This window comes from Scleropages formosus, chromosome 22 (genome assembly GCF_900964775.1).
Source record: "Scleropages formosus chromosome 22, fSclFor1.1, whole genome shotgun sequence".
NCBI classification, from domain to species: Eukaryota; Metazoa; Chordata; class Actinopteri; order Osteoglossiformes; family Osteoglossidae; genus Scleropages; species Scleropages formosus.
In genome coordinates this window covers 10951135-10974310 of record NC_041827.1, presented here as the reverse complement: position 1 = coordinate 10974310, position 23176 = coordinate 10951135, and the positions used below count along the sequence as shown (strand labels likewise).

At 41.8% G+C, this 23176-nt stretch overlaps 2 protein-coding genes across 3 annotated transcripts in view; both read left to right on the top strand.

Moving 5' to 3' along the window:
* LOC108918383 (V-set and transmembrane domain-containing protein 2-like protein) overlaps positions 1–7603 on the top strand; it is a 29750-nt gene extending 22147 nt beyond the window's left edge. Inside the window, exon 4 of the mRNA XM_018725535.1 lies at positions 6442–7603. Within this exon, the coding sequence (XP_018581051.1) occupies positions 6442–6756 (315 nt within the window). The 3' untranslated portion in view covers positions 6757–7603. The remainder of the gene's footprint in view (positions 1–6441) is intronic.
* Positions 7604–14405: 6802 nt separating this feature from the next.
* rprd1b (regulation of nuclear pre-mRNA domain containing 1B) lies at positions 14406–22375 on the top strand. Of its 2 annotated transcripts, XM_018725323.2 has the most exons (8): positions 14406–14537; positions 15128–15401; positions 16373–16502; positions 17509–17648; positions 19449–19573; positions 20425–20551; positions 20769–20944; positions 21410–22375. In XM_018725323.2, exons 2-8 carry the CDS (start codon positions 15251–15253, stop codon positions 21557–21559), a joined length of 999 nt encoding a protein of 332 aa, XP_018580839.1. In that variant the 5' UTR covers positions 14406–14537; positions 15128–15250; the 3' UTR covers positions 21560–22375. The 2 variants fall into 2 exon arrangements, with proteins under 2 accessions (XP_018580839.1, XP_018580838.1); XM_018725322.2 differs by having other exon boundaries at positions 14406–15401.
* The last annotated feature ends 801 nt before the right edge of the window (positions 22376–23176 follow it).

Here is a 23176-nt window from a genome sequence, read left to right as displayed (position 1 = left end):
GCCCCACACCCTGTGTTGCCTGATTAGGCTCCAGTTTGCGGTGACCCTGCTTGGAACCAGCGATTTCAGCCTGTGTGTATGTATATATAATGCATTCTTTTCCCGTGTTAACTTATTCATGTCATTGTTTTTTTGAGCTACAGCCATACCGAACATCCATGAATTCCAGTTTTTGTCTGAGAAAATTTTTTGGGATTCATTTGTCAGGACTGTAAAATTACGCAGGGCTTTTCTGTAACTTAAATTTTAAAATAAACCACAGCTCCACTACACCTCCTCAGAATACAGCCCGCGGAAGACCTGATGCACTTTTGTCAAGGCCGTCTCTGGCGCCAAGGACCGCGTAATGTTTTTTACATTTCCTGATACCCCAATAGCCTACTTACTAGTTTTGCAGCCAGGTTTGTACTGAAGTCATTTTAATTTGAGTACCTCCAAAGATTCTTTCGCTCTGGAACATTTACCTCAGGGCTGCCTCAGGGGTAAACAGGTGAGTGTGTTCAAACCATATTTTTCAGCTCACTTTTAATTGGAGGTATTCTCGCCCCGAGTTAAACACTCAGCTCAGGGAGAGATCACTTTAATATTTAAAAAAAAAAAAAAAAAAAACAAAAACAAATTGAAGCTTGGACATTTTTGGAAAATACACATTTAAATAAACAACAATAACAAAGAGAAATATTAGTTGGATGAACCGGTAACTCATCATTTTGTGTTTTTCAAGTCACACTTTTTTTGGCTATGCTTGAAAAGTTGCAGTGAAACAGTCATATAAAAAGCAAATGTCTGTAGTAACCGAGGTTGCTCTAGGGTTGTATCATATTAGTCTGAAAGAAATTTATCTGTTTTTTTAAGCGGTAAACACCAGCCCACAAAATCATTAAGTAGGCCTCAGGACTGCTTATATGAACGTAATCAAAACAGTTCCGCTTCTGTGCCCTCTGCCTTATATGCTTGATTTAGAACTGAACTTTCTCAAATATTTTAAAAATCAAATTGCATAAAGTTTGTACAATTCTCAGTTCGTAACTGCGATGCCCTGAATTATTTCCAAAACGGTGACATTGCGCACTCATCTGCAGTATGATGCCAGCTTGCTGTAAACTGTATTGGTAATAACTCATCTGGTATAAAGTGTGTGTTTTTTTTTTTTTTTTTTGTTGCTGGCATGCTGGTGTCGGTTAATCTGTTGCTTCTGACAGCCCTGCATTCAAACACCACTCATGTAGAAAAATAAAAAGCTTCCTCACTCATTAAATCAGCAAGCTGCTGTGTTGTTGCTGGACTGGTTTGCTTGTTTCAGGGGATTCTGACCTTCTGCCTCTGATGACAGCAAAGCTATCAAGGTGACATCTCCAGCTAATCTCCATTCAGGGAGTATTATTTCATTAAAGACATTTCACAGTCATTTGTATATCAGTTAGAGGACACAGGTGGAATTTATCAGCTTACTGGTTGTCTGTTCTCATTGAATTTGTGGCTGTTTACTGTTGGGATGTTGACTTAGACATGCAACTTTAACAGTCTGTCTTGTAAATGTGCGATCTCAAATGTTGAGGAGTTACACAGGTTGATACAGCCAGAAGCCTTCCGTGACGTCGAGTCATTTTAACATCTTAGTTCAACTGTTGCATTGGTAAAAACTATCATTCAGAGAACAGGCCTGCTTACATTTATTTATCTAGCAAACTCTTTTCTCCGAAACACACCTTATTTACCGCAGTGACTTACACTGCTAGATACACTACTTACAATGGGTCACTCATCCATACATCAGTGAAACACATTCTTTCTGTGTCAATCACACACTATGGGGGAACCTGAACAGGATGTCTTTGGACTGTGGGAGGAAACCGGAGCACCCGGAGGAAACCCATGCAGACACGGGGAGAACATGCAAACGCCACACAAACTGAGCAGGGTTCAAACCCATGTCCTCTCACACCACCCAGCTGCTGTGAGACAGCAGCACTACTTGCTGTGCCACTGTGCCACCTGCACTTGTCTATACTGAAGGTATATCTGACTTTTAATTTACCTGAATGGAGAACAATCTTCACTCCAAACACTACTGTACGTTGGTCAAGTCTACCTACTGTATGAAACATATGGCTTATGTACATTTATATCATACACCATTCAATGCATTCGTGTGCATCAAATACGATGTAATCTGGGGTTTTGAGTTCCTCAACCTCAGACATCCTCGCCCCACAACCCAAGCAAAGTTGATCAAACCATGGCCTGCATCCACATAGTACTACCGTTAACCCATGGCTCACTTCTCCTGATCCGCAGTCATTTAGGTGCCTTTTCTGCTTTTATGGCACTACTTCTCTGTCTGCCTGTGAAATGCAACGAACTGTAGGTCTTATAGGGTGACCGTCCTGCCAAGTCTTTGCATCCCCCTTCGATGGACACACAACTTGCCCTTGAGCAGTATTTTTCTTATTACAGTACTCTCTTCTATTCATTCTTCCCAAGGCACTGTAAGCTCCAGCAAGAGGACTGGTGTAGAGGTTTCAGACAGCAGAACAATTTCTTGTCTTAGACATGTCTTTCTGATGGTGGCTAGAAACCCAAGTTGACTTCCTACAACAACCATCAACTGACAGTGTCACACTGTCACCAGGAGCCTTGAACTCACTCTTGTTGCTGATTCTTCTCTTTCACCTTCACAAATGCTGTGCCTGGCTTTGCTGACTGGCTGGTCCTGCTGTGTGTGATTCCAACACTTCACCAGCTGGTTTTGGTGCCAGCAATTGCAGCTTTTATTTAGTGATCTTGCACAGCTGCTGAGGTTGTGCTTAAATGTATTTAGACGTAGTGGGCATACTGCAGAATCAATACAGAGCAGCTGAACAGGTTAGATGGACTTAGTTGCATGTCCTAAACTTGCTGGATCGTGAGTTTATATTGATGGGTCTCTGTGTTACAGAGCTCTGCCCATGACACCTTACATTCCAGCATTTGCTGCCACCACATTCCTGCTCCCTGGTGGTTCATATCTTCATGTTGTCCTTCTATTGCCTTGCACTCCTCCTCCTGAATTGGGTTGTGCCTCTTGCCCTAGACTTTATTGTATGGAACACAGTCCAAACCAGCCCTTGCAGATGCCACCGTAACAACTTCCATGATTCTGTGATGGAGCAGGACTCTGCGTACCTCATTTTAGACAGTGCACTCCATTTTCTGCCTGTCTTTAACTTTATGCCAGTGACTCTTGCATCACTTGAGCTCTTTTATTGCAGCATTTCCCTTTCTTGTGTCACCCTAAACTCCTCTGCTAAGCTCCTGAACGGTAACTTCAGCTTAATACCATGTCTACATAAGGCAGTGCTGCTGTAGCTTTCAGGTATGGTAAGCCACCTGCAGAGGTAACAGCTTATCTTTCAGTCGTGTGCCACAGCTGTCAATACTGGGACTTTGTAAACCAAGGAGAATTTGTGTCAGGATCTCATGCTGATATACCCATGCTTTAAACTTATCTGGAAACACTGACTTAGCCACTGCTGTTGGCCACCCCTGCATCTCTTTGCAAGGTGCCTGAATCACCACTGTATCCCTCAAGCTGCTTTCTTACAATTTACCTTACTTTTTCACTGGCTTCTACAAGATGGATAGAATCTGTGTGCTTCCAATTCTAAAGTGGAACTTAGTGGACTGTCCCTTCCTCATCCTCAGATATCAAGACTTGATAGATAAAACTCATCCTACCCCACACGACGAGTCCATCCTCTGAAAAATCCACTTGTATCCTCGAATTGATGATATAGTCACTGTAAAGTCATCCATCAAAGCAATAATGGGTGGTTGCCTGGCAGCTGACTTGGTTCATAGACCTCTGCACTTTACCTCTGCTGACTTCATGATCATGTTCATGGCCAGAGCAAATAGGATCACCAAGATAGTACAGTCTGTAGTCCCCCCCTTATCCAGCCTATGCCACTCGCCTATAGCCTGTGCTATTTCTCCCGTTGTGATCCTCATACTGAAATCACTGCGGTAATCCAGCATGAGGCCCTTGATCTTACTGTACCACTCTAATGATATCTCCTAGTATCTGTGATTTCAAGCCATAGGTGTTTGTGAAATCTAGGCTTAGCACTGCAAAGTCTCTTGTTCTCTCCAGCTTCTCTAATAGTTGTAAACTGTGTCACTACGCCAGTATGCTCTCAGGATTCTGATATCCTTGAAATACCGCTTTTCTATACCGATGTGTCAATATACTGTATGCATTTTTGATGAGGAATTCTCTAAACGCAGAGTGACAATGTTGAAGGATGTAATAACCAGAAAGATGACTCTGAATTGGTCATTTCTGTCAAAATCCTCTTCTGTAGGGAGGAGATGCTCTCAACCTCTCTTCCTCTGTATGCTCTCAACCATAAACTGTTGCCGTAATGCTTTCAATTTCTGCCGCTCTGTTACATTTATATTTATTCATTTAGCTGATGATGTTCTCCAAAATAACACACAATGTTAAGCTATTTACAATTACTTACCCACTTACTCCGCTGGGCAAATTTTATTCAAGCAATTTATGGTACATACCTTCCTCAAGGGTATTACAACAAGAGGTGGGTTTCAAACCTGGGCCCTTTGAGTCCAAATGGGGTAATTCTAATCACTTTGCTACCTGCTACCCCAAACACTGCAGTTAAAATATGTTGATATTCATATTTACATTGTATGTAGTTAAATATTGCAATAAATATATTAATTTATGTCCCATTACAACTTCATAGCTTGTAAAGTGATAAGAGAGTAACAGCAGACTTTAATTGGATGGAACTACGAAAAGAGTGTTTCTTCATGCTACAGCCTGTTGAATGGGACCAAATTCTACCACAATTCATTTGCCAGCGATGATGTAGAATTTTGTCAGAGATGGTGGTCTTTTATGTTGGATAGAAAATGCTACCGGTATGAATGGAGTCCAGTACAACTTTCTTGCAATCGTTACTGTAGTAAATGCGCTGTAAACCAAAACTTTTTGATTATTGTGATAAATATACTTCTTACCATTGCTTGTTTTAAATGTGTTATTTAAAAAGGCCTTCTCTGAAAGCCTGAAGAGGCTTCTTTGAGCCTACAGATCCCAAACCACATTCTGAATCATAGGCCTCCAGTGACTGCAAGTGGTTGACTTGAATGTGTCCACCAGCATCCGAACCCAATCCGTTTCCCCAGCTGACAGCTTCATTGATGACTGAGACGGAGGCCCTTGTGTCATGAATGTACCAGTCAGTGTGGAAGCATCTTTCTGATGTGTCACGGTTGCGATCTTGTTTCGGTCACAGCTGCCGGTGTGGATATGTGACAGCGCTGTTGCTCTTTCTCAGTGACATAATGCTCAGGAAAACACGCAGGCAAGTAGAATTTTCTCGGCAGGCAGCAAGTGGTCCACCACGCCATCGAAAAATTTGTTCTAGTCAGACAAAAACCAAGTCAGTCAACAAGTCACATCTTAATGTTTTTGTAGTGAGGGAGTGTCATAAAAATAACTCTTTTTCAGTCTATCCAATGTTCAGTAGAAACCCGTAATGATAAATTTACAATCAATTACCTACTTATCCAGCACCGTTTTCTAACTGAGGGGTGCAGCAAGCAGTACTGCCATCTTGTGGTACCTGGGTGATGCGAGGGAACATGGGTTCGATCCTTGCTCAGTCTGTATGACGTTTCCATGTTCTTCCCATGTCTGCTTGGGTTTCCTCCCAGTTCAAAGAGATGCAGTTCACGTGGGTTGGTGATTGCCCATAGTACGTGAATGGGTTAGTGACTGTGTGTAGATGTGGCTATGCTGGGATGGATTGACATCTATCCACGATGTACCTGTTTAGTCCTATGCTTCTGGGCAGGCTCTGGATCACCACAACCCTCCTCAGGACAAGAGGTCATTGTAATTGGATGGATAGATGGTATTCCAATTTAGCCAGTGGAATTCAGGCTTATAGACAGTGGTTTTAACCTTTACTATACATGCCACCCCCCCATACCAACTGTTGTTTTTCAACTGAGTGATCTAGACCCTGTCACAAGTGTGAGTGAAGAAACACCCTGGATGAGATGCCAGTACTACTACTGTTCCCTCCTGCTCCAGCAGTCTGGAGCCTGTCGTGGGAACCCAAGGTGCAAGGTTAGTTAGGGTACAGCAGTTCCTCACAGGGTGACCATTTACGCACAGCAGGCAATTTATAATTCCCAACTCTTCTAAAATGCATGTTTTCAGACTGTGGAAGGAAATCCACGCAGACATGGCTGGCACATGCAAACTCCACGCAGACTGAGCTGAATTCAAACCTCTAACTGAGCAGCCGAAGCCCTGTGAGACAGCAGCGCTACCCGCTGTGCCACCATCCCTTGTCTCCTGTTTAAATAGCATAAAAATAAAAAATTATTTTGATTTTATGTTGTTCTTTTCCTGTCTGACTGCAGGTTGTAAAAGTTGCTGGAAGCAACATTTCCCACAAGCTGCGGTTGTCCAGCGTCAAGCCATCCGACGAGGGCACGTACGAATGCCGGGTCATTGACTTCAGCGACAGCAAGGCCCAGCACCACCGGGTGCGAGCATACTTGCAGATAGAATCTGATCAGAGCTCAGCCCTCCGTGCTCAGACAGCCAACTTCGGGGCCCACCCGTCGGAGCACACCCAGCACCGGCCATCGCATAGCCACCAAAAAGGGGACAGGAAGCTGAGGGAGCCCTCAGCTGGCAACCCCACTGACTGCACTGATGGCTGTGTCCTTTAGAGCAGCTCTTAGTCGATCGCCAGATGCCGCTCTGTGTATATTGTACAATACCGCGGGAAGAAAGAGTGCATGTTCTAAAACTTTATAGGAAGGTTCTTCATTTATTCATAGATGCACAGTTACAATGAAATTGTTTTGCTTTTGCCTAATTCATTTATTTGCAATTCTTTTCAAGTTTCGTGGACACTATGTGAAACAATTTTTTAATTCTCTCTGTGCATAATTTCTACTTTGCAGCATGGCATACGGTTTTGCTTTCTCCATATTTTTATGACAGTAAGCAGTGGGGTCTGATGGGAAATTTGTTATGTAGCTCATTGTGAAAGCTCTCGTTCGGTATCTGCAAAGGAAGATTTTCTTTCACGCACCACATTTTCCTTGATCCTTGGCAAACACAGTTAAAAGCTGCAGTCATTTAATGTTTCATGCTTTCTCACAAACGAAATATCTATTAAGCTTTGTGAGCAGTATGTTTGGATGGTTCTTTTGTTGTTTCTACATTATGCCTTGATGTTTTGTATGAATATGTGTAAAGACAAATGTACGTTTTTAAACAAAACTTCTAGAATGTTGACTCAACCATAAATGTATGCCTTCAGTACATTAAATGAACTGTAAATGATCCCAAACCAATACTTCTGTGTCTAGTGTTATCTTTGTAATAATAATGCAATTGTGTATTTCATATTTTCAACTTAAATGTAAAATGGTCTTGGTTTGAAAGAGATGCCTAAATAAGATTTGGTTCATTTGTTAGAGGTTTGATTACCGTTTCGTTTACCTTACCTTCGAGTGTCTCAACTACTTAGACTTTCGGATTTCACATCTTTGACAACGTGAGTCATAGTACGGCAAACTATTTCTTCTGTCTTTCTTTGTTTTGAAATTGGTTGTACATGAAATAACTTGCAGATTAAAGGCAAAGTTTTCCGTGTGACCTTCTTTTGTGCTAATAGTAGAGTTCCTCCTGATAGCAATTTCTTGAGTCCTCATACATGTAATTTGAGACACAATACACTTGTGAGATGTCAAGAAGAAATCACAAAGCTTTTATATGTATACCCCTTAATATAACTGACAGTACATTATTAAATATTACAGTCTTACCACTGCATTTTTTAATAGGAAGAGGTGCCTTTCAGAAAATTAATTCTGTTCCAGTACAAAAGTCTTATGCTTGAAATCGGACCCAGTTCTGTGCTTCACATGTTCTCAGCGGTGGCAGCAGAATGAGCAACATTCATTAATTCATCCACATGCGGCAGCTATTCGCCTGCTTAAAACCCACACTGATGATACAGACACAGTCACTTCAACTTTGATACAAACCACTATGCAATATCAGTGTCTGATGGGGTCTATGATGGTGTGGATAGCTGGTAGTGTACTGGTTAGAGCAACTACCTTTGAACCCAAAAGTTGCAAGTTTGAGCCTCACCTCCAGCTGTAGTACCCTTGAGCAAGGTACTTACCCTGAATTGCTCCAGTAAAATTACCCATCTGTCTAATGCAAGTGTAATATTTTATCTTCTTAATCTGTGTATTTTAAGAAGCTGGTATTTGTTTACAATAAGGGTTTTGGTTTTTAGTACAATTGGGTATGCTACAATGCATGTTTTAAATACACACTCTTACTATAACGCAGGAAATGAATATGATAACGCACCTGACATAACGCGAATGTGGGAATAATGCGATCCATTCTGAATGACCTGGATGAAGACAGGACGCCCTGCCACGCGTTTGCTCTAATCTGTGGCTATATGACATGCCACGCATTTCGTGTTTTTGATCAACTGTATTACAGTTAAACATCATTTAAAAAGAGTGTGAAGCAGTCTTCTGGTGATCCAGGTGGAGACTGTAAAACAAAGACAATAACTGTAGAACCAGAGTTAAATGTTTTAAAGCACTTTGTGCAGAAACAAAACAACAGGTATTAGTGAATCAACATTACCCACCGTCAGGGACACACACACACACAGTGGCTGAAGCCGTTTGTCCCAAGTGGGGTCGCGCCGAACCAGAGCCTAACCCTGCAACACAAGGCGCAGGGCCGGAGGGGAGAGGGGACACCCCCAGGAAGGGATGCCAGTCCCAAGCAGGACTCAAACCCCAGACCCATCAGAGGGCGGCATCTGGCTGAACCCGCCGTGCCACCGGACTCCCCCCCCCGAGGGACAATTTCCCAAAAATAAAAGACAACTATATAGCAGAAACACAAACAAACAAACACACACACACACACACTTTCTGAACCGCTTGTCCCATACGGGGTCGCGGGGAACCGGAACCTAACCCGGCAACACAGGGCACAAGGCCGGAGGGGGAGGGGACACACCCAGGATGGGACGCCAGTCCGTCGCAAGGCACCCCAAGCTGGACTCAAACCCCAGACCCACTGGAGAGCAGGACCTGGGCCAACCCACTGCGCCATCACACCCCCTATAGCAGAAACAATCATATTTTTAATTAATATCATGTACTATATCATTTATTTACAATAGGTCATCAATTTGGGTAAATTTAGCATCTTTAATGTTGGGTGTGCTATGAATTCATGTAGGTCTATGCAATAACTACTGTACTTTATATGTTCTTTCCCCAACCCCATTTTCCCATTAAAACTTACTTAACAAACTACAATAAACTGATGTTTCAGAGTAACACAAGGATAGCGCTGTAGGAGAACTAACTATATTTTGATTTACACTGTTTGAAAACACAGCATAGCAACAAAATGACACGGCCAATTTTGTCAAGTTAAAATATTAAAATTCGGTTTATCCAGAACTTAAATTTTCTACTGTTAATTCTGTAACTCTGCATTCCATGCACGTAGCCAATTAGAGCATTCTTAGTTTATATGCATTTTCAAAAATGCACAAAAGTAAACAGAAGTTTTATGGGTACATTGAATAACGTTCCCATTTAGAGGTGCCCGTATCGCAGTATTTGACCTCAGTTGCTCCACTGCAGAAAATCCAGATGAATAAATGGATAAAAATGATGTCACAAGTCATTTTAAATAATAGTGTTGGCTAACGACTGGAGAGGCTACGGCCAAGCACCTTGCTGACATGCAGAGCTTTGTTCTGTGCTGTGTTACCTGCCAAACAATTCTCAGATTATTCACCTTAACATGATAAAGCTCACGCTCATGAGATGCGGTTTGGGGTGAAGCACATTAGCCAGTGTGCCGGCTGCCAGGGCCCCATGGCTGGGAAATAACAGTGCACCTGTCAGCACTGACAGCCAGACTGATCGCAGTGTTTGAGCTAGGTGCAGCGCTAAGCAAGAAGACAAAAGGGTACGCCGCAGCCGCTTCGCAGAAAACACACTCCTATCAGCAGGGAATGTGCAGAAAATCCCCAGGCTTCCAGAGCTGTTTCTGTCTCAATGAAGTTTATATATAAGGTCTGTTGTCTATTTTGTTTACAGAAACTAAATGAACTGCACCCATGAACAGCAGCAGCCAGCATAGTGATTAAGGATGCCTGCTTAAAGTCCTGCTTGGTGACCTGTGGTTGTACCCTTGAGAAAGGTCCTTATTGCTTCAGTGAACATACATAGCTGTATAAAAGGTGAAAAACTGAAATTGCATCAGACGCATATATCAGCTTAGTAGGAAAATAATGATGAAGGCTGGGACCAAACGTTGTTTTATAGCCCCTGTGCTGCAGTAAATGTGGAAAAATATGGTTATGGAGATCGTAGCATATTTTACAGTTGAAAACCCATACGAAACAGTCAGAGTGTAAAAGATTAAAATGCTTTCGTAACAGTCCATTTCTCTTAACAGATACGTCTGTGCCACTGTAACCCTTCAGTTCATTGTTTTGATGGGGTTTACTGGGTGTTAGTCGTTCTTCTTGGTGATTTAGCTAATGAACTTAACTGTTACTTCTGGGTTTCCCATGGCTGTGTAGGTACAATCCCAGAAAGCCACCACTGAAAGAACGTCTGCAATCAAAGAATTTTAATTCTTAAGAAAGCAGATCCTCTGAAAGATCTTGTGCTTTGTTTTGTATTGCATTGCATGGATTGATGTGCATGCTCAACACCACATTTTTAAGAATCTCAGAATAATCTGGAAGGGAGATTTCAAATGCACCGCACTGCATTAAAATTCAGTTTTAGGAATCATTATTGTCTTGTATATAATGAATTCTCACTCGATGCAAAAACAGACTTTCCGAACATACCAAAATGAGTATTACAGATTTCGTATAACATTGCGTGTTTTGCTTCATGATTAATTTAAGTAGCTTACCTGCAAAGTGCATGCTGCCATCTGATGAAAAGTAAATGTCCCCTAACCACCTGCAGGCTCTTTACTTCATGGCTGTACAGAGCTGCTGCAAGCTTACCACCAGGTGAGATTTTTAGTACCCATTTAAATGCTTTAATTTTAGCACCGAAGCCAATCCCTCCCCTGGAGTCGACACAATTCACTTACAGGTCATCTCGGTCACATAAAAAGAAGTGGAAAAATCCAATTACAGCCCCATGCCACTCTGCTGGGGGCTTTCCTCAGAATTCCTAATTAGAGCCGAGCTTTGATTCTGGCCGCTGTTTTGTAATGGGAGCTTAAAAAGGCACCACTCTGCCTATTTTGTCTTTTTCAGGAGCTGGTAGAAAAATATTCATCTTCAGCTAGTTACATAGCTTATTTCCTTCAGCCACTGTCTCAACCCCAACAGTGATTTGCAGTTGCATAACAGGTTACTTCCACAAACTACATGTATACAAAGCATTAGCTTCACTGTCCAGCGTTCAGTATTTCTCTCTTATTTAAGGTCATACTTAAAGTGAGACACACTTACAGTAATGCAGAACTGTTACTATGCGAACTCTACATGGACTGAGCCACATTCAAACCCACCCACAAACCTACAGCCCAGGAGGCGTGAGGCTGCAGCGCTACCCGCTATACTGCTCTGCAGCAGAAACGTCAACTCTGTTAATCTTTCAAAGCAATGTTTCACGAAAATTGAACAAGCAGAAATATCCAGGCCAAAAAAAAATGAGTAAAACTTAGAGCTGAAAGTTGCTCTGGATAATAAGACACCTTTGATAAAAGCACCGGCAATGCAGAGAAATATAAACAGTAGCTGCAAGATGTGCATCGACTGTTGGAAAAAACGCAAGGTTAACGTGGCCGCACTTTCTGAGCTCTTTATCGTCTTACATTTGCATTTACATTTATTCATTTAGCAGATGCTTTTCTCCAAAGCGACGTACATCTCATACAAACACAAGTAGCTTTTTTTCTGGGGGACAAAATTAGATCTGCTGGAGCACTGGGGATATATACCTCCCTACACTGCCTTCTTATGCCTGTTTTAAATGGTTCAAACACAAATTTAACCTTCTCCACATTCCCTTCAGCTACTAAAAATGCACTAACACAAGAAAGAAAATTCTATAATATAATGAATTAAATGAAATGTCCCAAAGTGGTTTCTGAGCCAACAACAAAGGGAGACCTGTGCATATCTTCAGTAATGCTATGAATGGCAAAAATGTTGCATTAATTGACTCATTTATGCTTATTCAGTAATTACACCTCCACCCCCCAGCCTGGAGCTGCAGTGTTTGTTTGTTTGTTTGTTTATTTGTCTTTTTTTTTGCATGATTATGTCATTCTCGAGGGGGTGTGGTGGCACAGTGGGTTGGACCACAGTCCTGCTCTCCGGTGGGTCTGGGGTTCGAGTCCCGCTTGGGGTGCCTTGTGACGGACTGGTGTCCCATCCTGGGTGTGTCCCCTCCCCCTCCGGCCTTATGCCCTGTGTTACCAGGTAGGCTCCGGTTCCCCGTGACCCCGTATGGGACAAGCGGTTCTGAAAATGTGTGTATGTCATTCTGTTCAGCTACATTATGTTGCTGTAAATGGCACAGATGTGTTTTCTCATTTTCCATAGCTTAGACTGAAAATGAAAAAAAAAATGCACCAGAGGTCTACAAGGGCATGTATGTGAAAAATGGTTGCAAAAATAGTATGTGTCTCTGTGGCTTGATCGCCCGTGGCAAATATAAGAGCACCGTGTCACGTCGTGGGGATGGGAGGGAATTTGAATGAAGGAACACGAGGCCAGATGGGCACCTTTCTGTTCCTCGGCCTCACAAGCGACACCTAGTGGCCGCACCGCTCACCGCGTCCTAAACCACCGCGCATCTTTGAGGCGGAGGCCCGTTCAGGCTTTGAACAACGTCTGAGAGACAGCGCCACCGCCCGGGCCCCGTGCCACCCATTCCCACATGCACAACTTCCAAAGTTGTTTTAACCCTTGTGCTTTTCACCTAAACTTTTTGTTGAGGTTTGATTGCCTTGAGCTCCTTGGCATTGCAGAGTATGGCAGACAGCTCTGCCTGATTTTCACCGCCGTAGTATGACACGGAACTGGATAAAGCTGCTATAATTAAATGCAGAAAATAAAGAAAACTCTCCTCTAGAAATAGCACAGAATTGTTTGTCTTTTTTTTGCGCTTTTGTTCAGTTAGGCTAATGTTTTCGAAGCAAGACCGAGATTGTACAACCCCGGAACCCCATCCATCCATGGTCCCAGGGTCCCCAGGTTAAAAACCTGTTTTTTAAAATAATTTAACTAGCCAAAAACCATTGTTTCACATTATAAAATTTAATGGCGAAACATTTAAACTTAAGATTTATGGGTGAGATGAGTGTAGGAAGGTGATGGATCACATCTTTTCACTTCTCCCATGAGCTCCTAAGTTCATGTGAAGTGTAAATCTTCTTGTACTTCATGTAAATCTTCATCTTTGAGATCATACCTGTTAAACAACGGATTAACCTTCACACGGATATCCCCGCAACGTAACGTAAATGTTTATATACGTATATTTAGAGAAAAGTGTCTGCTAAATGAATACTTGCAAATGTATTGTTTGTTGTATTTCATTTTATACTGTCCGTATTTGTATCACTTTTTTTTTAGATTATTTTTTATTAGCGTGTGAGAGAGGTGCAAGCGAGAGTTTCATTCATTGCACTGTGTACATTCACTTGACAGTAAACCTGCACTTAAAATTTAAAAAAAACGCAGTTATGATGGATACTTTTTTGTTCAAATTAAGCACAGTTTTGAAATCTGATTCTTCGAACTTCGTGGCAACTAAACTGCAGCGGCTGTGTCTGCTTTTTACTAGGAATCATCTCACGAAAAAAATCAGTGAAAAAATATGTAAAGTTTACAGATTCTCCATCTGTACACTCTGTGAAACTTTGAAATACCGGCGTAATACAGTACCGAAAAAGACAGTGATAAATAGCGATTACTGTAAACTGTCGTCGAGTAGGCTACAGAAATCAAGATTTTTTTTCCAAAATTGAGAAAAAGACAACCAATCCTTTTCTCTTCACCTTTTCCCGTCTGTTTTTAAAATGATCAGAAGGCAGACAGAAGTGTCTAGGGAAGAAATGATATAGTGACGCCGTAACTTAATTTTCAATCATGCTCTTTTAAAGCAATGATGTCAGGACTCAAAGCAGCTAGAGCTCCAAGCGCATAACATTAAAAGTGTGTTGCACCGTTTTTTCTAAACTGACAAAACGAGGACTTTTATTTTGTTGACGTTTTATACGTACGCGCACTGAACTCTGGGTATGACGTCATACGGCCATCTTGTCAACATTTAGCTACTGTGACTGTAAGCGGTGTGGATATACGGTCGGTGTGTTTGAGTCGGAACGCCGCTACCCTGAACGAGTTGTAGGAGGGACGTCTCCAGCCTCCGAGCGCTGAGGATGAGCTGTGCAGGTGCCCGGTAGCGCGCGGTTGGAGTGTGTGCGTGAGAGGCGACCCCTGCCCTTGTTTTGCCGTTAGCGTAGCCCGCCTCAGCACTCAGCGAGAGGCACTGACTGCACCTAGCCTAGCTTTATCCGAAAAAGTTATTAAACTTCACAGATTGCTTCGCGTGATATTGTCATTGCTCGTTAAATCTACCTTCTGGGGTATAACATCGGGGGAAAATTGCGAATAGCTCATTTTAGCTTTGCTAAACGCTCTCGGCGGTTATCGGCAACTAGTAGTAGCTGCAGCGCTAGCAGCAGAGACTGTCACTGACTGTGTGTGTTCAGCAGCTTGATGGACTTTGATAGCATCGAAGTTTAATGAGAGAAAATAATATTTTCCTTCTTTCCGAACTGGAATGTCCTGAAGAACCCCCCCGCCTGCAGTTTGTGCGCAGTTAGCGACGTCGCCGGTGTTTCAGCTGCGAAGGAAGCCGTTCGTGCTGCAGGGCAGGCAGGCAGGCAGGCAGGCAGGCAGCAGCTGAGCTGAGCCCGTGTGTGACTGAACCTGGCGCGGCCCGGCAGCTGCCTGTACTCACACACTCTGTCTGTACTTAGTAAAGTTTAGCGCGTGCGCTAAGTTCCCGGAGAAAAAGAAGAGCAGAGAGCGACTGCTGCGGGAGCGCTAAATTCTGAAGAGCGAGCCATCTGCATCTCTGCATCATCATCATCATCATCATCATGTCGTCCTTCTCGGAGAACGCGCTGGAGAAGAAGCTGGCCGAGCTGAGCAATTCGCAGCAGAGCGTGCAGACCCTGTCCCTGTGGATCATCCACCACCGCAAGCACTCGGCGCTCATCGTGCGAGTGTGGCACCGCGAGCTCAAGAGAGGTCCGTGAACCGCGCGCGCGCTCATAACTCCACATTCTGATTCTCTGCTCGGTCCGTGTATCGCACACTTGTAACTTGCTCTAAGTCACTCAGTGCGTGTGTACCGGCAGCGCGTGCAGTCTGCGTGCGCGACCTGCTTGGTCACGAGGTGTTCGTGTATATATATATTACTCGCACACCGCGTGGTCAGCTGTACGGTTAGTACCAGTGACCTGTTTAGGCAACCGTGTTAATATTGGCATTCAGAAGCATGATTATATAATAACTTCTCAACACGTTTCATAAAGATGCGTGTTAATGCGTAATCGCAGCGGCGTGGAGCCCATCCTGGAAGTGTAGAGTACATTGGGGGGACAGGACTCCAGTCAATGACAGCCAGGCAGGGTAGTGATACTTGCTTGTTCAGTCTCTTAAGCTCACACTAACTAAGGCTTTGGCAGTTTCAATTTCAAGTCACCACTGAAATGCATTTCTTTGGACCATCATGGGAGGAAGCCCATGCAAACTACACCTAGGCAAAGCTGGGTTCCAACCGACGTGCTAAAAAGACATGATCCAGGAGGCTCCTATGAGGCTACCTATCCATCATCATGATGCCTTCTAGCGTGTTCATTACATTTTCATGCATTGCATGGTTGTAGATTAAACACACTGCTAATACTGAAGGAAAATGCCCATAAAATGTGTATGTATATGTCTGATAAGCTGCACTGTTGGTATTAATGCAGTGACATGTTTGGCAATCATGTTGTTATAAGTACTGTATTATGTAATAATGTCTGACTTGCATAAATAGTTGCTACTCACAATAGATTTTGAACTGAAATAACTACCTAATAATCATTTCTAGCCTATGTTCTCCTTGAAGGTTGCTCTATACCTCCTAATTCAGCGATAAAGCTTTTAGCCTTTACTTTGTGCTTACATACTGTATAATAAAGTAAAATTGTGACCTGCTCTGTCCGTTTCAGCCAAAACCAGTCGAAAGCTGACATTCCTTTATCTTGCCAATGATGTGATCCAAAACAGCAAAAGAAAAGGGCCAGAATTTACAAGGGATTTTGAGATGGTCCTTGTTGATGCCTGCTCTCATGTTGCCAGGTCAGTCTTATATGTATATAAATGTTCACTTGTGATGAAATGTTTATACTGCACATCTGAAGGTTGCCGATTTGAATCCCCTCTGCTGCAGTATTAGTAACCCTTATTTAGCTGACACCTTTGTCCAAGGTGATTAGATATTGCTTTTTTTGTATACTAAGCTGCTTAGTTATGTTCCTGTTTATTGAGCTGGGTAATTTATAATGGAGCAATTCAGGTTTGATAACTTTTTAGAGAGTAATACAGTGGTAGTGAAGATTTTAATCAAGGTTCTTTGAGTGAAAGGTGACAGCTCTATCACTGCACTGCTTGTTGGGCCTGCGGTGCTGGTGATGCATGTACATACTCAGTTAGCCCAGTAAGAATACTCTATTGGTTAAATATGTAAATCACTTTGGATATAGTGTTAGCTAAATTAAGTATTCAGATAAGTAATAGTTTGACTGATGAAAATTTTATTAATCCTGAAGAAAATTGCACAAGGCTACAGCAGCCCGCATACAACATAGTGACAGGGCACGCATGAATAAATATTACTTTAACAAGTATGAAACGGTGCAGAAGTAGAGTGTGTGCAAATAAATAATAGTACAGGCAGCTCAGTACCACACAGGAGTTACCTCAGGTCAGGCTCTTTGGAACAGCCAAGCTGACATTACCCACTTGTAAGGTAAGCATTTACTTAATGTCGTTAAAACTGAGTTAATTTTTTTTCATGCCTCTAGATGTATATATGCGTGTGTGGAGTACAGTATGTGCGCACACAGACTTTTCATAACTGCTGTTCATTTGTTGGTCAACACCTCTGTACAGTTTCTCATGTCACCTTTGTTTTGTTTTCTGTTAACCTAATAGATGTATGAATTAATATTTGTGACTTACTGGGAATGTTCTTTATGCATTAATTGCTTTGTATAAACAAATCTGCTGAGTGACACAATAATAGTTGTAATATATTTTTCTACCCAAACCTACTCTAAGCAGACCTTGCATTGTTTTTCCACAGAGAAGCAGATGAGGGTTGTAAAAAGCACATGGAGAGACTCCTCAATATTTGGCAGGAGCGTGGTGTTTACAGACCAGACTTCATCCAGCAACTGAAGCTGGCCATCGAGGACTCAAACAGTCCCAAGCGCAAACACTCGGGTAAGCGGTTGGAGCGGGTATTCGGGTGCAATCGTCTATACCAGAGACGATTTGTATTGTGATATAACCACTGCTGTCCCTGACGGTTGTCTCTTTCAGCTGTACTGTTTCAATTTTTTTCAGTGAAGTGGTTGGCAAAAGGTATATTTTTAGCTATTTTTTCTGTGTTGGTGTTAGGGTTTTGCGATGTTGAAAGCAGATGTTATACAGAGCGGATGTGTGATCTTGTCAGCGTTGTTAGTACATACACAGTAGAAATGTATAGATTTTGCACTTCCTATCAAAATACTTGTCAGCAGATCTTTATTCAGTCCAGTCTGAGAAGGGTGTTAGGTTTTATATCAAATGCCAATGACTCAAGTCTGAACTTGATTTGAAAACTTAATTAAATACGGTCTGCTTTGAGGTTTGCTTAGGTATTAATACACACACACACACACACACACACACACACACACACACAGAATCTGAAACCGCTTGTCCCGAGTGGGGTCACGGTGAACCGGAGTCTAATCCGCCAACACAGGGTGCAAGGCTGGGGAGGGAGGGGACACACCCAGGACATCTGACCGTAAGATCCTGGTTGTGTAACTTCATGTAGAGGGAGCTTCTGTAAGTTGGCCCCTTACAAAATTTACACGATCTGTTTTGTTTGGTCTTTTATGGAAGGGACTGTGCAAATGCTATGTCGAGAGCTTTAAGGCTAACATTAAAAACCCATTCTTTAAATTTCTCTGGTTGCTCGTAAATTGGCCTGACTCATGTCTCTTCAACATATATATACCCACAGTAAACTTCCATGTGGCAAAAAACATCAAGATACACTGACTTGTCCATTTACAACTATAGTTTATTAGCTTGTACCACCTAGAAATGTGTACTGGGGTTTTTATTATTTTAGCAAGTCTTTCATCACAGAAAATAACTCCAGCAGTGCACCAAGATGCTACCACACTCTACACTGGTAACTGCTTTACCAGTGTGTGGGGGACATATGAAGCTATATAACTGTAATACTGTATGTCAGCCAATGGGAAAGTTGTGAGTAGGCTTCTGCTGATCAGTAAAGAGTCAATACCAGTAAGGTGCAGTTGCACTGAAAGATGTGAAAGAGAAATAAATTCTTACTCTGATTTATCTTATGTCAATGAGAATCGGCAGTATAAGATGACAGCAAATTAAAATTTATTTTAAATTACTGGTTTCTCCATTGTGTGAACTCAGAATGGGCTAATTGTTGTTGTAGAGAATGATATTAAGATAGTGTGTAGAGACCAAAAACGTAGATGGTTCAGGGAATTTAAGTGGGCAAAGTTACCTTTTGCTGATTTGATTCTGTAGAATATTACACTCATGGGCAGGATAAATTCTATTTTAGTGTCAATTTTTTATGTGTACAGCAAAGTATTTTGGGTGTATCTATGGTAGGTGGTATTTTTTCTCCTTCTGAGATGGCACAGGATAGAAGTAAATGGCTAATGATGGTGGCCTGTTCGCCACTGGGAGACAGGGCAAAACTAACTTTCTCCATCTGGAGCCTTAGTGAAAAGGATAAGATTACAGGAACTTGCTTGATTTTTAAAAGCACTTTATTTGCAGAGCACTGATATGGAGGCCCTCAGAGAACACTGTAATGTTCTTAAGCAGCCCAAAGGTGAACCCCAGCTAACATCAGTTTCACCAGCCTCTGTCTGAATGCACAGACTAAGGCATTTTTCTCAAGCTACAGGGTAAATAAGATTTTAGAATTGTCTGTTGTTCAGTAAAATGCTATTAGAAGTGTTGAATGTTCTCATGCAGATGAGAAGAAAGGCACAAAACGTTCCTACCAGAAAGTTCAGGAGGATGAAGATGAGGAAGAAGAGGATGATGACTACAGGGGACACTACTCTCCACGGGACACTGATGCTACAACCCCACTGCTGGTATGGCAGGGTCCCTTACAGTGCTGTGAAAAAGTATTTGCCCCCTTCCTGATTTTTTTTCCCATTTTTTGCATATTTGTCACAGTTAAATGATTGAGATCAAACAGATTTTAATATTACACAAAGATAACCCGAGTAAATACAAAATGCAGTTTTTAAATGATGATTTCATTTATTAAGGGAAAAAAGCTGTCCAAACCTACCTGGCCCTATGTGGAAAAAGTAATTGCCCCTAAACCTAATAACTGATTGTGCCACCCTTGGCGGCAACAACTGCAATCAAGCGTTTGCGATAACTGGCAATGAGTCTTTCACATCGCTGTGGAGGAATTTTGGCCCACTCTTCTTTGCAGAATTGTTTTAATTCAGCCACACTGGAGGGTTTTCGAGCAAAATCGGGGAGGGGGCAAATACTTTTTCACAGCACGGTGCCTTACCTTTCTCACCACTAGATGTCAGACTTGTGTAATGTCAAATTCACTGCTTACTGAAATTGACTTGATTTATAGTTTCACATGAATACAGTGCCTGAAAAAATAGTTTGTCATCTCAAGAAAATACCTTTACATTTATTCATTTAGCAGACACTTTTCTCCAAAGCGACTTACGTCTCAGCGAACAATACAGAAAGCGCATTACATCCACAGAAGGAATACCAAAGATTGCTACATTTTGATTTAACTGAAAAGTGCTTTTAAAAATGTCTTTAGTTTTTAATAATCATATTTGTTATAACAGTTGAACTGTAATGACTGAAAAGAGCACCTCATTTCTCCTTTACTTAGCGGTCCATGTTGGTTCTAATGGCATGTGAGTTCTTGTAAGGGCTGTCATTTTGCTCTCTACTGCAGACTGAAGAGCTGATCAAAGCCCTGCAGGACTTGGAGAATGCTGCCTCTGGTGATGCTGCTGTCCGTCAAAAAATTGCTTCCTTGCCACAGGAAGTCCAGGATGTTTCACTCCTGGAAAAGATCACAGGTAAGTTTGGAAATGTATGTCTACTTAGACTTTTTCCTTGTTCTTTTTTTAATATCAGTAATGAGTTGCCATATATTTTTTGAGGGTATTAGTTTAGAAAAGTTTCCTTTTTGTTTGAACATGGAAAAAAATTTTTAGACTTTTCTTCTCGGCAATGTCATACTGAAAAAAGTCAAATTAGCAGCCCCAAACTGACATGTTGCATATTATCTCTTAGACAAGGAGGCTGCGGACAAGCTTTCAAAGACTGTGGATGAAGCTTGTCTGCTTCTGGCAGAATACAATGGGCGCCTGGCTGCTGAGCTAGAGGACAGAAGACAGCTAGCGCGCATGCTGACTGAGTACATCCACACTCAGAAGGAGGCTCTCATTGAGAGGGAGAAGAAACTGGAGGTAAATCCAAAGCCTTGTATAGTGCCCTATATTTTTCTTTGGACATGTGTGCATATGAATGCCTGTTGGTGGTTTTACTGGTTGCTAGCAGTACATTGGTGTTCTCTGGAAATGTGATATCTGAATTATGGAAGCTGTACAGTAACTTGATGTAGATGTTTAGAATAGGGACGCTTAGAAGTTAAATGACTCTCAGGTTTCTCATCCTCAAGGGTATTGCTCTAATGTGCCTGGGCTTCTGGTATTCACCCAGGCTATAAGTAACTATACAACTGTAGATTTATCCACTTGTCTTGGCTGATAATGTCAACAAAACTGATTTGTTGATTAGTGGCACAGTTGTGAGGCATCAAAAATGACTTTATTACAGAGAATCTGTACGGTGACGCATGTGGCCGTTGAACCTCCCATTCTCAACATTCAGGCAAGAGCCTTTCTGGCATTTATGGATTTTTTGCTCCCTAGGAATACAAGCAGAAGCTGGCCCGTGTGACCCAGGTGCGCAAGGAGCTCAAGTCCCACATCCAAAGCCTGCCGGACCTGTCCTTGCTGCCCAATGTGACAGGGGGCTTGGCACCGCTGCCTTCAGCTGGGGACCTTTTCTCTACCGACTGAGCCTCATCCAACTCTTCCCTAATCTTCACCACATTGCTGTTTTACTTGGGAGATCCAGTGCTCCTTTGTCAGCAGACAGGAATTTCCTAAACTACTGAAATGGATCCCACAGATGTACTCCCCCCTACCTTGGAGATAGCCATATGCTGACATCTGGGCTTTACCTGATTCCTGCTTCACCAGCTCGAGAACTGGAAATTAGAAGTACCGTCAACAGCTGGGGAAAGATTTTATCCATTTTATCTTTTTTTTTTTTTTTTTTTTCTTTCTTTTTTTATATTACCCGCGAATACCAAACTCTGGTCTGTGAAGAAGGATATCCAAAAGTAAATCTTGTTCTTTAGATCTGTAGTTTGGTTTGAATTTAGTGGTTGGTGTGGCTTGGTTGTGAAACATCAAGTAAAATGCCAGTTCCATAAAGTTCCCAATTTATTAGAAGTCAGGCTTTTCACAAATGCTACTGATAACATTATTTACAAGTGTTAAAATACAGATCTCTTCATAGATGTGCAGCTGAGTAGAAAGTTTTGCATAGTGGATTTTGTTGTTTAAACACACTATACAAGCTCTGTATCAAGGCTTTCTGTATTGAGTTTCAGAGCTCTATACAGACAATTCAAGTGTTTTGACACCTATGCATAGTTTGCATATTTAATTTTATTGCCTTCTCTGCTTGTCGAGCTTCTAGTGCAAGAGATGGAACTGCCCCTAGCATTTTGCCCTTGAAGTAAATTCATGAAAGCAGTTTCATGAAATCACATTTGCATATAAATCTTGGATTTCCCCTGGTATTTATATGAAAATAAAAATGAATTATTCTCAGCATTTGTGTCCGACCCTTTTTAGGTTTATGTAAGCACAAATTGTTTAATTCAGTTGTAGACATCTGACTAATTTTTTTTCCCCCAGCACAAAATAGTAATACTCTTTAAAGTCTGTTCATACTAACATTGCAATTCAGTAGCAGTCACAAGAATTTTTGCAAATTGTGTAACAATGGTTCAGATTTTTTAATTTATAGGTTTATATATCATCAGTAAAGAATTGCTGGAATAACCTTATATTAATCATAATGTAGGAATCAGAAATGAGTGCAATACAAATAAGCTTTAAGTACAGCTGCTTTCAGGATTTTGCACAGAGACCTTATTCTATGTTTGATTAATTTTTATAAAAAATTGCACTCGGTTTCTGCTGTTTGGTATACCTGCACTAGGCATTGCTTTGACTTAGTATGGAAAGCTTGGTGACAGACTCAAGATTTCAAGTTACTCTGAACATTAATATATGTCATTTGGCTTAGACTTTGAATGTGGTAAGGTTGTTGATTTGAGGAACAGACTCCACGATCTCAGAAGTAGCTTTTCCTGGGACCTTTCTACAGTACATGGTAAAGATTACAGACTGGTATGATCAAAAAAATCCAGTCGGTGACATTCGCCTAACAGGTGGACCATTACTAAACAAGAACTCAATACGACAGCAGTGTTCAGTAGGGCATCCCAGAACACATAACTCATTGAACCTTGAAGCAGATGACATAGATCAGCAGAAGACCATCAGCTTCAATCCCTGTCAGGAGCACCTAATGAAGTGGCCGCTGAGTGTATATTAAAG